Source organism: Accipiter gentilis, chromosome Z (assembly GCF_929443795.1).
Source record: "Accipiter gentilis chromosome Z, bAccGen1.1, whole genome shotgun sequence".
NCBI lineage: Eukaryota > Metazoa > Chordata > Aves > Accipitriformes > Accipitridae > Astur > Astur gentilis.
This window is the reverse complement of record NC_064919.1, coordinates 63,179,504-63,196,730: the sequence shown is the minus strand read 5'-3', so window position 1 is coordinate 63,196,730 and position 17,227 is coordinate 63,179,504. Positions and strand designations below refer to the sequence as shown.

The 17,227-nt window shown below is 42.3% G+C and overlaps 1 protein-coding gene across 1 annotated transcript in view; it reads right to left on the bottom strand.

The window, feature by feature from the left end:
* The window catches only part of THBS4 (thrombospondin 4), a 40,668-nt gene that overhangs the window by 8,638 nt on the left and 14,803 nt on the right, over positions 1-17,227 (bottom strand). Inside the window, exons 5-15 of the mRNA XM_049794404.1 lie at positions 16,715-16,796; positions 15,474-15,525; positions 13,950-14,122; positions 10,672-10,809; positions 9,977-10,054; positions 5,613-5,765; positions 4,142-4,246; positions 3,829-3,936; positions 2,195-2,354; positions 1,341-1,459; positions 483-535 (exon numbers count right to left, since the gene is read on the bottom strand). Coding sequence (XP_049650361.1) covers positions 483-535; positions 1,341-1,459; positions 2,195-2,354; positions 3,829-3,936; positions 4,142-4,246; positions 5,613-5,765; positions 9,977-10,054; positions 10,672-10,809; positions 13,950-14,122; positions 15,474-15,525; positions 16,715-16,796 — 1,221 coding nt within the window. The remainder of the gene's footprint in view (positions 1-482; positions 536-1,340; positions 1,460-2,194; positions 2,355-3,828; positions 3,937-4,141; positions 4,247-5,612; positions 5,766-9,976; positions 10,055-10,671; positions 10,810-13,949; positions 14,123-15,473; positions 15,526-16,714; positions 16,797-17,227) is intronic.

Genomic DNA, 17,227 nt, shown 5'->3' with positions numbered 1-17,227 from the left:
TATCTCAAATGTTTTACACTTGGTAATAAAATTCTATTTCTGAAACACTAGGTTTTTATGGAGAAACATACAGGCCCTTAACTGTGAAATTTCTGCTAAAGAAAAAAAGAAAGAAAAGAGGAATGAAAAATAAAAAAAAAAAGAAAAAAAGATGTTACCTCACTAAGAAGCTCTGAGCAGTGCTCAGGGTTTTACAGCCAGAGAACTGCTCTGAATGTCACTTCCACAGAAACTCACAGGAAGTCTGTGTGAACATGGGGCTAAAGGTGAAGGGCCTGTAACTGTACTGATACAGGGAAGTGAACCAACAAGGGTGATAAATCATAACATTGTTTCTGAACTAACATCTCTTTGAGGAGGTATTGAAATTAAATCCAGGCTAGTATGAGGGATTACAGCTCTCTAGGAATCAGTAGCATGCTTCAACTCAAGACTAGCCTCTTCCATTCCCTGCTGTTGTTACAAGCCACAACACAGCATACCTGTCCTGATTGGTATCGCAGGAATCTCCAACCAGGTCATTGTCAACATCTGACTGCAAAAGGAAACAGAGAAAGTTCCAGTATCAGCTGCTGAGACCAGACCATCTTTTAAAATGGCAGTATTAAATTAAACCACAACCAAATCAAATACAATTAAAATAAAAGCATGGAAAAACATTTGGTTTACAAAACTTATTTCCTTGTTTGCATCATCCATCTAACCAAAAAGTCAGTTTTATTAAAGAAAAAAAGACAGACAATGAATAAACAGGGTTAAGCAGTTCAAGCAACATAAGTATTTCAAGCAAGGTTCCTCTACTACTGGAAATAAGTATCTCTTATTTCTAACCAAGGTTGATTTCTTAAGCAGCTTTAAAAATCTACCATGGTTTTTTAAAGTTTCCAGCATTTTTTGTTAGTCACAAAGGGCTTAATCAGTATTCAAAAATTATGAAAATTCTCAATGACTTCTAACATAGGAGCAGTGAGGGTTTTGCTAAATGAGGACACCAGGATTTTGTCCTAATTAAAGAAATACTAAGTGTAACTAAATCACATCACTGTTGTGGAGTCAGGCATTGGACTCCATGGGAGTGGAGCACATCCACGTTTCAGAGCACAACAGTAGAAGACCCTGCCTGGGCAGAGGTGCTAACCACATCCCAAGCTATACGAATACACCTTGTGGCTCCCCTTTCCCATGCCAGGAGAGTTTGAACCTCCGTAAAACTTTCCTGAATACCTACTGTTAAAAGATAAGCACTGTGGCTACATGGTCTGCTTCATTCTTTTGCATCTTTTTGGACTTCAACAGTCCCTTTCCCTAAACAAGGGTATTTTTTCCTTCTGCCTGCTAACCTGGTTTGGGTTGCTGATTGTAGGGCAGCTGTCGCAGGCATCACCAACACCATCATTATCCTTGTCCTTCTGGTCTTGGTTGGGGATCCTCTGACAATTATCCAAAAGGTTCTTAATACCTAGCGAAAAGTGGATTGGATGTTAATTAAAAACAATTCCCGTCTTTGTTATTGGATAACATAAAGATCAAGAACAGAAAAGACACTATTCCTTTTCAGCAACTATTTAATCTTGCAATGACATTATAAGCCTGCACAGCAAATCTTTCTTATGTGTGCATCAATTCACTTAATAGAAGTTAGAAGCATCATGCTAAAGAACAGCTTTCAACCCCACCACACACACTTCATTAATTACAGAATTCATTCAATCTTGTTCCTGTATCACAGCTTACAGGATGGGACGTTTTATCTTTGCTATTATATTTGAAAGGTTGTGATTTTTTCACTTCTTTCAAGCCTCCTACAGCAATGAAAATAATACATTACGTTGCTCTTGGACATCTGGGACAGGCAGCAGCTGGCTACTCTGGGATGTTTGCACCTTTAAGGAATTACTGAATAACCCACAACCTTAATTTATATACGAAACATGGCTTGGTTTATCTGTTCCAGTGTTCAGTGCTTCCAATGGAGGCTAAAAGATACATATTCATCTAAATGAAACGGATTCCAAACACAGGTTTCATGAAGAAAGACAAGGTGTTACATGACAATTAGCAGCTGGTGACAGGAAATCTTGTGTCGTGGTTTAACCCCAGTCCCAGCCAAAACCAGCATATCTCTTAAGACACACAGCACATCCTGGGAAAGTTTCAAGAACATCAGAGAAGCTGGAAGTGAAGAATTACCAACCATCTCCATCCATGTCATCATCACAAGCATCTCCTTTCCCATCACCATCTGTGTCCCTCTGGTCATTATTCAGGACATTGCGGCAATTGTCACAAGCATCTCCAAAGATATCTTGGTCGCCATTTCTCTGGTTAACATTGGGAGCCAAGACACAGTTATCCTGCAAGAGACACAGATCCAAATCAGACATGAACTGGGTCCAGAATCTTTAATTTCTACTTCAGTAGATTTATATAACTCTTGTACTTATTTCTACTTTCATAAAAAATTATTACTGTGAGCAGTTTGACATTTTATGTGAATACTGGCTGTGGATCAGATTCCACTGGCTACCTCAAGGCTCTGCTTTGAACCACACTGTGGGAACCCTAAACATAAACACCCAGTATCACAAGGCTTTATTTATAACTTTGACTTCTGATTCTCAGTTTGGAGGCATCCATGGTGAGTAACCTGTTTTGGTGCCCTGGCTTCCTTACATGGTCCTTCTCAAAAGTTGCAGTTCAGAGACCCTGACAAGGTTTGTCGATGCTTTTGGTGAAAGGCCGTTGCCCCCTTCTGGTAGACTCAAATCAAAGCTGAAACACTTGGAACAGGACTCGGATGCAAAAAGGTCCAAGTCTTTTGGTTTTTTTTTTTTTTTCAACCAAGCTTCTATTGACTCTCTAAGACTGTCAGGAGGCAAATGGAAAAAACTTTATTTCAAAATGGTGTAAACTTTCCTCTCCTATCTAGCACACCCGTGACCTCATCCTCTTGCCCACACAGAGGTAGAACAAAGCTTAGCAACAATATAGAAGTTACTTGATTGCGAAGGTACTGAACCTGCATATAGATTTACAGTTGAAGAGGGATTTAACATCTTTCTTTGTATAACATTAATAAAACCAGTTACTTCAAGCTACCAGAATTTAGGGTTGGCCTCTGTGGCAAAACAGCCTGAGACAGACCTGTAATTGCTAGTCTGCCCTAGCTCCACATGGACATTTGTGCTCTGGACAGGGTGTTCTTGTTGTCTTCCTTGGAAATGCATTAAGCAATACCGCAGAAGTATCTTAATGTAGAACAACAGTGGGCATATGAGGATACAGGATGAACACAAAAGAGCTCCTACAGTCTGAATTTATTCTGATATATTTTTCAGAAGTGTACCCACATGGAAACCTCTTTCACTTTGAGAACATGATTCAAAGCTTTTTCAAGTTACTGGCAAGACACCTATTAATTTATGTGCGTTTTGGATCCCTCATAGAATGTGATGTTAGGTCAACCTGCTCTTTAAAAAGAAAGACGCTAATGCAAGTAATGTTCCTGAAGGCCATGCTATAGGAGAGCGTAACAGAAAGACACAAGTTCTGTATACAAAAAGGTCTAGAATTCAATGCTAAAATATAATAATGGAGCATACACTGGTGGGATTTAAGGCTGGGTGAGACAGCCTGGGTATTTTAGGTCTTATAATAGCGAGCATTACGTAAAAGAAAAAGACAGGATTTAGAGAGCTGCTGACAGTGATGGGTATGGGATAATCTGTGGCAAATATTAGTGAGCCAGATTTCAAAATCACTGCCTACTGCATAATGTGAAATCCTTCTGTTTGCACAGAGCCGTGCACCCTGATCTATACACAGCACCTGCTCATTGGGAATGCCATCTCCATCTGCATCGTCATCACAGGCATCTCCTATCCCATCACCATCAGCATCTTCTTGTCCAGAGTTTGGGACAAATCGGCAATTGTCCTAGATAAAAAAAGAGACATGTCTTGCATTCTATAAGTAAACTGGATGCCTTCATAATTTGAAAGAATTTTTCTATTATTGTTTTAATTAATCAATTAATCAAATTAAATACAATTTATCCAGAGGAATTCAGTAACTTGAAAAAATATTTCTCTTCACCCCTTCATGTTATGAATTACTGCAGGATTAAGAAAGAATTTCTTACCTTTCTGCAGTTTTCAGCAGAGCATAAGAGTTCTTCGTTAGGGTAGCCATCAATGTCAACATCTTTTCCACAAATATAACCATCACCAGCCCAGCCAATGCCACACTATCAATAAAACACGATGGTAGTACTACCAAAAGGTTAATGAGTCACTGTAGCAATATCCAAGAGGGAAACCCTACATCAGACTTGAAAACACTAACATACAGAAGGCATGGACAGACACTGAAGTACAATGAGGTACATTTCAGCATGTTTCTATGTGGAAGGAAAATCTTTGTTTCAAGCTCTCTATAACTAGGCACAGCTAGAAAGAGCCAAGACTTGATGTTAAATGGAATGTGTGCCTGCAACACCTTATGATTTCAGTGGGAGCTATAGATTTCTTTTAGACACTGGTCAGGAATAAATTTTGGTTCTTCACCTGCAGGTGGAGGAAAAGAAAAGAGGAGACCTAGGCAGAATATGCACCTAGCATCTCAGTAAGGGGCCCACGGTTAGATGGGATGACTGTGTTTTGCTCAGTATCTCAAGAGTACCTCTGCAACTAGAGGAATTTTTAAGAGAAAACTGTGCTAACAGTTACTGTTTGCATCAGCAAGCAAATCACATGCATCTGCACACAAGTTTCTCCTAGCCAATTAAGTTGGTATTGTTTCAAAACAATGCCTAATTTGTGTTGTAACTGAAGATACATGCATAGACCTGCATGTCATACTCTGGCCTCCCCTTAAAATGAGGACTTGCCTAACACAAGTATCTAGGCATCTTCCCATTACAGCACGGACTTAAAATATCCTAGATTCTTCTTTGAAATAGATGTACTTAAAAATGAGACCAAAGCAAGTGCCAGCAAAAGCACATACTATATCCAAATTTAGGATGCAGGATTAGTCTCTTGCTTCCACTTGCAAGCTGGAAAAACTAAGTAATATACTTCAGTTAGACTCTTACAATGAAAGTTCATATGCCACTTGGTGCTCCTTTGCTCCCACACCTGGAAAGCACAGTACAGCCTACCTTGCCTAGAATCTGTAGTCTCACTTGGAAAAATACCATCTCTATCAGCAGGCAAATACAGGCACATTGGGTATGCAGAGAGGATCCCTACTCACAGCTATGCAGCTGAGCACCAGGAGAGGAATTTGTCCTTGTGCTGTCTTCTGTAGAGTGACACTTGACAGTCCTTTCTGAGGACACTATAGAAAGTCTATAAAAGCCATTCCCAAAAGATCTAATTACACAGACACATCAAATACGGTACATAAGTATGGCTGTGTTACAGACATATTACGAGAAGAAAACAATTGCAAGATAGACTCAGCTCAGTTATTTTTGTAGCTGGTCTGGGCCAGTGTGCCATAATCTGGTTAGAACACCCAACTGTCTAAAATGACCACAAAGGCTTCCTCAGTTCCAGCTGAAAAAAGGCTATTTTTCACTGTACAAATGCATGAATTTATGAACTCACAATACATGTCACCTCTCCTCTCCTCTCCTCAATACAACGGGCATGGATACTGCATGGATTGAGGGCTCGATTTCTGCAGCTCCTCTCAGCCTGGCATCCCCTGGCTTGGTCTCCTGTATAACCTGGTTTGCACTGGCCACAGTGGTAAGACCCCTGTAAGAACAAAAAGTTACTACCCAACCTTTTAACAGGACTTCTTTTTCTTTTAAAGCAAGCATGTGAGCGAGATTCATGTCACACTGCTTATGCTGTGCAACTGTAGTTTTTCATCGATTGAGGCCTCTTGCACTGTGAACAAACTTTATTTTCTTCATGAAATTCAGGTTTGGCTCCCACAGTGCACGCTGGAAAACATGCTCAACTCTCACCTGTTTAGACCAGCCTTTTGTTAAGCCAGAGAAAAGTCATGTACCAGCAAAAGCTTCTTCATGATGACCTGTCCCTGCCAGCACCACTCTGTGCTGCTTCCAGTGGCCAAAACTTTGTGTAAAATTCTAAGCAGCACCTGCCTAATCAGTTTGGATGCTCTTATTTCAGCGTGAAGCAGACCCATCAGTTATCTAAACTCAACTGGGCACAACTTTTAATCAAAGAGAGACAAGAAAGTTCATCACATCTTTGTCCCATTTTATTTATTTGAACTTCAATGTATTTAAACCAACTTGAGCTAAATCTTTTTCTTCAGAAATAAATTCAGGAGTTGAAGACACAGTCATCCTCATTTACACTGCAGTAAGAACATCCATGTAACCTGTTGCAGTGGTCTACCTAGATGCATACATCTATGTATTTTACATTTATGCCACTCTCTTGTGTAAACAAACCCAAAGGAGCTAAGACAAGTAATCTCAGTGTGTGCTGAGACAATCACTATGAGAGATATAAATGGATAAATGCTGATTAGTCTTCATGCATCTAATGTGGCTTTTGTCTCTATCTCACATACTTGTAGATTTGTAACATATAACATAAAAGTTAATTGAAAACAATCTTTTTTCCTTATAGAGAATAATTATTTTTGACATGTCAAGGAACAGAAACAGGCAGATCTCTGAAAAGCTTGTGAATCCATCCCTTTTGTGAAAGTGAGGTGCTTCACACAACTTCACTGTTCCCGTACCAAGCGTGTTGGAGGAACTGTGAGGATTGTCCCAGTCCACCATGATAGAGAGATACACTTACTACTGTCCTGGTTTCAGCTGGGATAGAGTTAACTGTCTTCCTAGTAGCTGGTACCGTGCTATGTTTTGAGTTCAGTATGGGAAGAATGTTGATAACACTGATGTTTTCAGTTGTTGGTCAGTAGTGTTTGGACTATAGTCAAGGGGTTTTTCAGCTTCTCATGCCCAGCCAGCGAGAAAGACGGAGGGGCACAAGAAGTTGGCACAGGACACAGCCAGGGCACCTGACCCAAACTGGCCAACGGTGTATTCCATACCATGGGACGTCCCATTTAGTATAGGAACTGGGAAGGGGGGGCGGGGAATCACCACTCGGGGACTGGCTGGGTGGCGATCAGTGGGTGGTGAGCAATTGCCCTGCGCATCAATTGTACATTCCAATCCTTTTATTACTACTGTTGTCATTTTATTAGTGCTATCATTATCATCATTAGTTTCTTCTTTTCTGTTCTATTAAGCCGTTCTTATCTCAACCCACAAGTTTTGCTTCTTTTCCCGATTTTCTCCTCCATCCCACTGGATGGGGGGGAGTGAATGAGTGGCTGCGTGGTGCTTAGTTGCTGGCTGGGGTTAAACCACGACAACTACCCAACTGGGCACTATTTTTGTCCTCTGTTCATAGCTTAATTCCAAATTTAAACTCTGTGCTGTCTGCATACTTTCAGGCTGAAGATGAAGATACACAGATGATCGAAGAGTAAAATAATCACTGGGCTGTGCAAATGGTATGGCCTATATAAAACACACCAGCCCGTGCACTTTCTCTTAATGGATGCCAGGGTAATATCATCTGGAGTCTGCTGAATTTGCTCAGTATATTCCATCCTATATCAAGCCCTGGTATGCATTAAAATAGCCTTTAAGGCAACACTTCCAGACCAAACTGTTTCTAAAGGGAGACAGGAGTAAAAAACCCACACTGCTCTGTTTTGACAGATGGCAGGCCACTTGTTGCCCTGTGCAAACAGAGCCTGATGGCCTCCTGAAGAGGACTAATCATGTCTAGTCATGCAGTAAGATACAACATGTGACAGAAATGTTCTACATATTAAAAAAAAAAGAGAGAGAAACATCTTGAACAGTGAAAGCACTCCTAGAAAAACAAGGTTATTCAAAAGAAAAGCACACCACTTTGAACACTGCTGGTAGCCTTAACAGCACCTAGCTGCAAAAAAGACCACCTTTACACCTGCAGGATACTTTTAGCCCTTCTCTTGTTACGGAGAAAGCCTGCTCTGTGGAGCCAGCTGCAGCAGAACAGCATTTGACAGTGCATAAGTGGCACGTACAGGACAACCAGGTGATCAGGCCCAGTCAGTACGGGTTTATGAAAGGCAGCTTCTGCTTGACTAACCTGATCTCCTCCTGTGACAAGATGACCCACTTAGTGGATGAGGAAAAGGCTGTGGATGTTGTTTACCCAGACTTTACTAAAGCCTTTAACACTATTTCCCCACAGCATTCTCCTGGAGAAACCGGCTGCTTATGGCTTGGACGGGCATATGCTTTGCTGGGTAAAAAACTGGCTGGATGGCGAGGCCCAAAGAGTAGTGGTGAATGGAATTAAACCCACTTGGCGACCAGTCACAGCGGGTGTTCCCCACAGCTCAGTTTTGGGGCCAGTTCTTTTTAATATCTTTATCAATGATCTGGATGAGGGGATCGAGTGCACCCTCAGTAAGTTTGCAGATGACACCAAGTGGGGTGGGAGGGTTGATGTGCTTGAGGGCAGAAACGCTCTACAGCGGGATCTGGACAGGCTGGACCAATGGACCAAGGCCAACTGTACGAGGTTCAGCAAGGCCAAGTAAGTGCTGGGTCCTGCACTTGGGTCACAACAACCCCAGGCAGCGCTACAGGCTTGGGGAAGAGTGGCTGGAAAGCTGCCTGGTGGAAAAGGACCTGGGGATGCTGGTTGACAGCCGGCTGAATATGAGCCAGCAGTGTGCCCAGGTAGCCAAGAAGGTCAATGGCATCCTGGCCTGTATCAGAAATAGCGTGGCCAGCAGGAGCAAGGAAGTGATTGCCCCCCTGTACTGGGCACTGGTGAGGCTGCACCTTGAGTATTGTGTTCAGATTTGGGACCCTCACTACAAGAAAGACACTGAGGTGCCAGAGTGTGTCCAGAGAAGGCCAATGAAGCTGGTGAAGGGTCTAGAGAACAAGTCCTACAAGGAGCGGCTGAGGGAACTGGGGTTGTTTACCCTAGAGAAAAGGAAGCTGAGGGAGAGACCTCCTCAGCTGCATGAAAGGAGGTTGTAGTGAGGTGGGTCCTGGTCTCTTCTTCCAAGTAGTGAGTGATAGGACAAGAGGGAATGGCCTCAAGTTGCGCCAGGGGAGGTTTAGTTTGGATATTAGGAAAAGTTTCTTCACCAAAAGGGTTGTCAAGCATTGGAACAGGTTGCCCAGGGAAAAGGTTGAGTCACCATCCCTGAAGGTATTTAAAAGACGTGTAGATGTGGTGCTTAGGGACGCAGTTTAGTGGTGGACTTGGCAGTGTTAGGTAAATGGTTGGACTCGATGATCTTAAGGGTCTTTCTAACCTAATTGAGTCTATGATTCTGTGATTCTATGTGAAAGGTCCAACTTGCTTCATAGCATTAAAATGGTTGTACACCCCTTCTATTTGATCCTAACATCTTTCAAACCATTTCTACTTTTGCTATGCTTGCTCTCCTGGATTTAATATCTATGGGTATTAAAAATGTTGTACCAATTGCAGCTCTCCTCTTCTCTGTACTTATGTAGAGGGGTATCTGGTACTGTCTAAATACCCTAACGAAGTGGAGACGTTACTGCTATAAAAAGAGCATGCAGGGGAAGAGCTTGCTGCAGCAGTTCCCAGGCAGGAGAGATGAGGGGAAGCAAAGGTTAAAACTTTCAGAGGAGGTTCCTTGCAATAACATACTCATAAACACACATAACTGGATGGTGTGGAAAGAAGAGTTCCTGCTGTTCCTCAGGCAAAGTTATAAGGATACAGCTCAGATGGACATGTTAACGACAAATCAAGTATTGATTTTATTATTAGTCAGGAAAAGAGGAAAGGATTCTTCGGTTTAGATGAAGCCAACAAAAAAATTGTATTATTCAGCTCTTCAGTCAGAGCCATAAATCCAATGCTAGCCTCATGGAATTTTAAAACAATCAATTTTTTAAAGCCACAAATGAAAAGGTACTTACCAAAGTGTTTATGCAATGGGAATTTGGAACACAGAGTCCAAGTCCACCATTCTGACATTCATCAATATCTAAGCAGACCTAGCAATAAAACAGATCAACATGTAATAAAAACAATGTCAGTTTGAGATCCAAGTCTGAAGAAAGGCCACTAAAGTTTAAGTCTAGAGAAGAGTCATAGCCTCTCCTGAAACCGCTCTCAGAATGACACAGACATACCCATAGGCTAACTTTCCAGGGGATCTCCAGACACTTGTAAACCCTGAAGAGACACTGTGATACAGCAAATTTCAACCTTAGGATGGCAGAGTTTAGACAAGAACTACATTCCCCTTGTAGGGTGCTTCAGGACATGCAAAAAATGACAGTAGAATAGGCTGTTTCTATCATACTTTTCCTAGTTCAAAGCCAGTTTATGGAAATCAACAGAGCTTCCTTTAAAATTGATCAAAGATACCTGTGAAGATAAGACATTTTTTCTTGTCTCCATATCAGTCCTGAGTATTAGACAGACTATTAATACTGCCATTACAGCTGAACAAACACAACTCAGATCTTCTAATTGAAGCAGTCCAAGCTCTGCCTAACTATACAAGGCAATTATGGAATGACTGAAGTATAAATAAAATGCAATACAGATGCATTGATATAAACCAGCACCTTGCAATGGTGGTTGCCACAGAGACGCTGCCACTCACCTGCTTATTGTTCTTGGCATAGCTCAGTCCTACCCCTTGCACAGTTTGTCCTGTGTATCCTGGGGGACAGGTCTCACATCGGAAACCTGGAGCAGTGTTCACACATCGCACTCCAGGGAAGCAAGGGTTGTAACGACACTGCAAAGAAAGAAATGAACCGAGCACGTTTGTGCTTCAGTAACATCCAGAATCTGAATATGTGCACACACCACTCAGTCAAAGGCAATGCGACATGCAATGTCTGTATGTCTTCTGTTCAGAGCTGGCTTAGAGAGGAAACAGTCTCTGGAGCTATTTCTGACCCCAGAAGGTCTTCAGCTATCTCTGTAATTTAAGCAACATTTGCAATGTTCCATTATAGCCTGCAGTTCATGCCCTAAACTCTGATCCCCAATCCATCCTTTTGCTGGGCAGGTTCATCTCCCTCGGAGGCTGAGAGCCTCCTGGAAGGGTCTAGACCACAATATCAGGAAAGCCGTGTAACTCCAACCCACCGAATGGTCCTGTTTTGTACACACAGAATTGGCAGCAGCATTTCCCCTCATTTATATTTGGGCAAATCTCATAGCCAGAAGTAACTCAAACATGAGCCAGATGAGCAGGGATGTGCCAGTGGCACCCACACATTTCTAGACTGGAGGCCCACAGACAACCCTCAGCACTTCTCCCAAAATACCACATGCCCACCGCATCACTCTTGGCCTGAAGGCAAAATTTGCTTCATTGCCTCAGGTGGTTATACAGAACAGCTGTAACACATTTCACTGGCCTTGTGGGTACCAGTTTGGGAACGACATCACGCATTACTGCCTCTCCAATATCAACACTAGCTGCTAGGTAGTATTTGTAAGAATACTGAAAACATCAGCATGCCATAATGCTGCATATGGCTCAAAGCCAACAATAAATAAGAAACATGAGAAAGAAATATAGAAGAGTTTTAAAAATATGCCATTTTCCCCCTCCCCCCCCCCCCCCCCATAACTAACAGAAAAACATCCTCAAAGATGGAGGGAGAACAAGCCAAAAAATATCCACCTACAACAAACATACAACTTGTAACCAAACACACACACACAAGAGAGCAAGAAGAGGTATGTTTAATATCAAAGCATGTTTGACAGAGAGATTTGTTAGAAGTAGGTCCACAAGCATAAGGAAAATGGAAAATGTAGGACAGACATTTTGTGCTCCTTATTTGCTACGGATTTTTTATTGTAGGCAGCAGAGGGCAGTCACATTACACCATACACAGAGCAGAGCTGCAGCTCCCAAGATACAGGCATCAGTATATAAAAGTAATGTCTTCAAACTGGTAATGAATAAGGGAGCATATTGCAGAAATGCTAACAGCCTCAGAAAAAATGATAGCAGCTCTTAGTGAGGAAGCTTCTAGATTTGTCTTTATCAGAATTTGTACATTAACTTCTTTTTAAAATGCCAGTTATTAGGAAATACAGAAATAGTTTATACAGTAGAAAGGTGCTCCCGAGAAGAGATTGCTGAAGAGGTTTAAAAAAAATAAATTACTTTCCTTCTTAGTCTCAGCTAACTCAGGAAAACAAATAATATGACGCATCCCCTCTTATTAGAAAATGAAAAGCTATTGCCATTTATTATCTCTTTTTTTCCCCTCTGCACAACCATTAGTGAAAATCCAGCTGTTAAAGGAGATGTTTACTGGTGAACAAAACCACACCAGACTAGGTGGCATTTTAATAGCAGCGTCCACGTGAAGACCTCATATAAGCAAGACTGTATCTCTGTGATACCATTTTGGCAAAATTTCCTTGCTGTTTCTAATGTGAGATCAGGTCTGCCATGTGGAGTGGTTGCAGGAACATGAAGGCACATCAGTCTCCAGTGGCAGAGCCTGAATGGTCACAGAAAACTATGTTAATGTCAGGCCCATACAGATCAGTCTTGGGTTTTTTTCCCACCACTGCTCTCATGGATAGAGTTGCTCCAACCCTGAAAATGGCAGGGAAGAGAATATTGCCATGGTCTGCCTCAGTGTGGGTATGGCTCAAGAGGTGGAACCTGTCCATACTCGTGGGCTGCACCTAGGCTGGCTTGAGTCTCTCACCAATGCTGTCTGTGGCATGAAATTTGCCACAGCTGTCTCAGCTTCACCTCTTGCATTCACATCTCAGAGCTTCACCTCCAGTTTTTGCACCTTCTGTTGCAGCAGACACAGTCCATGTCACGTCAGGCAAAACAAAAGACATCACCTAGAACTCAGGAAACTGCCACACTCAACCCACTTTCTCTCCACAGTGTTTTTCACAGATAGAAGTTGGGGACATTGCATGCTGTCTGCTGATAGCCTACAGGAGGGAGTTAACCAAAGGAGCAGTCAAAGAACATCTCCTGTTGGCTAAGAAGGAGAAAAAAGGAATTGCTTTTGCTGTTTTACATCATTAGTCAGGTACATTGGTGGTACCGTGTTATCCAAAGGCACAGTTAATGACCTAATTCTCCTGGTTCCCTGATGTACTATATGCAGGTGCTTTTCCACAAAACTCAAAGAGTAATGGCAAAAATCACCACACAGAAAAGATGCGGTGAAGCTGTAAGTGGTTTTGGTTTTTGTGTTCTGAGTTAGTGTCACATTCCAATTAACACAGGTTTTACTTCATTGTTTAAGATATTGTAAATTTATTAACTCAGTCCTCAATACAAGCAAGGTCTGAAATTTCTAACATACAGCACAAGGAAAAAAAACAGACTTAAGTCGACATTATCAGCTTTCAACACAACCATAAAGAAGCAAAAGAACAATAACAATAAATGTTTATTTTCTTTCATAGATTTTAAGGTAAGACTGAAAACATGGCTCCAGTTTGGGCTGAAGAAAAAACTTTGGTCTCCAAGGCTGGTTCACTACAATTTAAAGAAATAAAGCCCATAGTGACAAGAAGTGCTTCTGCAGCCTGTAACAGAAGCTACTGCGTCTTCTTGTGGAATAGAAACAACTACATCAAAAGCTTGTTTTGGTTGGGTTTTGGGGTTTTTTTCAAACATTAAACTCCTTTAAGTGACTTCTCAACTCACCAGGGTATTTCAAGTTTTCACACACATAACCTCCATAAAGTTGCAGCAACAGCAAAATACAGAAGTAGAATCAAATCAGAATGAATTAATATTCACTGTGCAAGCAGTCAGCAAATCCTAAAGACAGCAAGCATCAGCAATCCATTGATATGTATGAAACAGTTGCTTTTTAGCTCCCCCCCCCCCCTTTTTTTTTTTTAATTCAGTGAAACTCACTATTTTACCTCGTCAATATCTGAGCAGGTAACTCCATTTCCCGTGAGCCCTTCAGGGCAGGGGCCGCACTGAAATCCCTCTGCTGTCTCCACGCACCTGACTCCCCTGAAGCAGGAATTAACTTCACATTTGGGTTTACTGCGCCTAGGAAGCTGAGTTGGAAAATTCACAGTTCCCAAACCTTTAATGCAGAAAGAATAACAGTTTCAGCAATTGAAAGAAACATCCATCATGGCTTTCAGCTGGCAAGCGCTCTGAGGAGATCCCCAAGACGCTGCACAGCAGGGGCTTCATGGTTCTGCGCTGCACTGCTACCGGCTGTGCTGTGGCTGAAGAGACTTCATGCTGGGAATGGCCCAGCAGCTTGCTGCATCCCCAGACAGGGGAAATTAAGGCTATTTTGTTAGGTCCACGTGCTTCTCCTGGCTACACTTGGGAGCCCTCCCGCTAGGTTAGTCCCAGCACAGATCAGCTGCTGGCCAGGGGAGGAAACTCTGAAAGCCAGCAACCTCAGATAGCCCAAGGCACTTGAGTGTGATGGTACAAGGCATTTCTCTGGCTAAATCGGCAACACTATCACTTCATAAGAAAAACAGTGCCATGGTTTCGCAAAAGCATATCTGACAGTCTACAAATAATAAAGAAAGAAGCAGCAGCAGCTGGCAGCCCACGAACACGCAGCAGGACATGCAGGTACACTGGCTTAGGTGCACAGAGACCAGCCGTGAGGAAAAGCAAGGTTTTCTGAGACTCTGGCAGGTGCTGAACCTTGGTACTGATGCATGCAGGATTTAAAGATGACTTCTTTAGCACTTACGCATAAAGGTTTACATGGCTGGAGCTCAACTTGAGTTTTGATGAGGCTGACAGACTGGGAGAAGAAATAACTAAAAGGCCTGATGAGTTTAAGGCCTTTTGCCCCACTCAGTGAGGGAGTATTTTGGTTTTTATACTGAGTGCATATGTGTCCTGATTGTCAGTTGTGTAGGAGGGCTATGCAGTGGCATTTGGGAAAGCATTTATGTCTTCCATTTAGTGAAAAGATGGAGACCATCTTTTGGGTCTTACTGCTGTTAACCAGTGACTTCCTACTCAGAATCAGACAACTTTCAGGTGGACTGCAGAGGATCTTCCTTAGACTGACAATACCAGCTAAAGCAGAGCATGATTCCTCTCTTGTCCTACTAAGATTGTTTATGAGATACCTGGCAGGCAATGTCTCCCTCCCCAGGAACATGTGGCACGGCTTTGTGGCAGAGCGAGAACGGACAGTACAGGGTGAGTAGTACTGCTTGGTTTAGTGGAGTTTTATCGCCCAATAGGTGATTGTCACATCTATGGAAACTGAAAGCTTTTTCTCTAATGAAAATCTATTTTAAACTTGTGTCCAATACATCTGGAACTTTGGACACAGTATTTTTAAAAAAGTAATTCTTAGAAACCACATAAAGCTGATGCAATCAATACTAGTTTTAGAACGACTGTACATCTCATCTGGTTGCCTTTTACAGGCAATTAACAGGAATACTTACCACATGCTTGGCACTCAGCTATGGTATTTCTCAGAAAAGTTGTTTCTTTGACCTTGGGGATATAGAAAATAAACATTATTTGGATACACACAGCTCCAGTTTGTACCTGGCTTCTAGAAGAACCATCATCATTTTTCCCCAGGATGCCACTCAAAGCATGCAACATAGGTACTCTATCTCAAAATGAGATGCTCTTTGTACTCCATAAAATTAAGGACAGTGATAATGGTTGTAATTTAGTTAAGTCTTCATCAACAGGACCTTTAAGAATGACATGCTTAATTAAAGGCATGAGCCACCAGCAATTCCAGTTCTGACACTCACCAGCAAGTGGTACAAAAGTAATTTCAGTTCTGTGCAAGAGATCTCTCTATCTAACAATGGGCTAGGACGGCTACTCTAGTTCCTCGCCACTTAAGACACTAGATTTTCTGGATCTGAATAAGCAAGTCCCCAACACTTCCACATTCAGTGATCCTCCGCAAAGAGCACAGGTACCAGGACCTGTATGGTTATTTCTTCTTGTCCTAGTTTCAGCTGGGATAGAATTAATTGTCTTCCTAGTAGCTGGTACAGTGCTATGTTTTGAGTTCAGTATGCGAAGAATGTTGATAACACTGATGTTTCCAGTTGTTGTTCAGTAGTGCTTAGACTATAGTCAAGGATTTTTCAGCTTCTCGTGCCCAGCCTGCGAGAAAGCTGGAGAGGCACAAGAAAGTGGCACAGGACACAACCAGGGCAGCTGACCCAAACTGGCCAACAGTGTATTCCATACCATGGGACGTCCCATCTAGTATAGGAACCAGGAAGGGGGTAGGGGGGGGGGGCAGGGAATCGCCGCTCGGGGACTGGCTGGGTGTCGGTCAGCAAGTGGTGAGCAATTGTCCTGTGCGTCATTTGTACATTCTAATCCTTTTATTACTACTGTTGTCGTTTTATTAGTGTTATCATTATCATCATTAGTTTCTTCTTTTCTGTTCTATTAAACCGTTCTTATCTCAACCCAGGAGTTTTACTTTTTTTCCCGATTTTCTCCCCCATCCCACTGGATGGGGGGGAGTGAGTGAGCGGCTGCGTGGTGCTTAGTTGCTGGCTGGGGTTAAACCACGACATTCTCCACGGTGTTGTGCCTCTGTGGCAATGAACTCTACCCAGGAGTTTATTGCTTATATGAATTCTGCCCTGACTCTATCAAAAGTGGCAAGCTTGGGGTATTTCACAGTGAAGCCTTTATACAGTACCTGTTGTCTGAGAAGGTCTTTCACATCTCCCAGTATTTGGTTCATCTGCATCATCTGACCCATCAGCTGCCTATTAAAATCACCTGCAGGGAAACAGCAATGAAAAAGAGTGCACAATGCACATAACTCCCCTCCATTTGCCATGATAATTTCTGCAATACAAGATGGAAACACTGTGAAGAGCCAAGGAGGGCAGACATTACTATTACTTAAGCCCTGTAGGAATCCTTAGAGAAAGAGTGATTTGCATGAACTCAAGGCTTTTCTGGACCGAACTCCACTATATACCACAGAAACAGGCAAAGCAGAAACCTCTCCACAGAGAGAAAAGCAGTGTGTGATTTTTCCACCACTATTTTGGTGTCAAGGCTCTCTAGTAAGACCTAACAACACTGGCAACTAATGCCACCAGTGTTACCAGTTCCCCCCAGGCCTGAGACCTGCAACCCTAAGAGAAACCTCAGGATTTCAAGACTGGGGTTTTGTGATAACGCATTTGGAACAGGAAGGCAA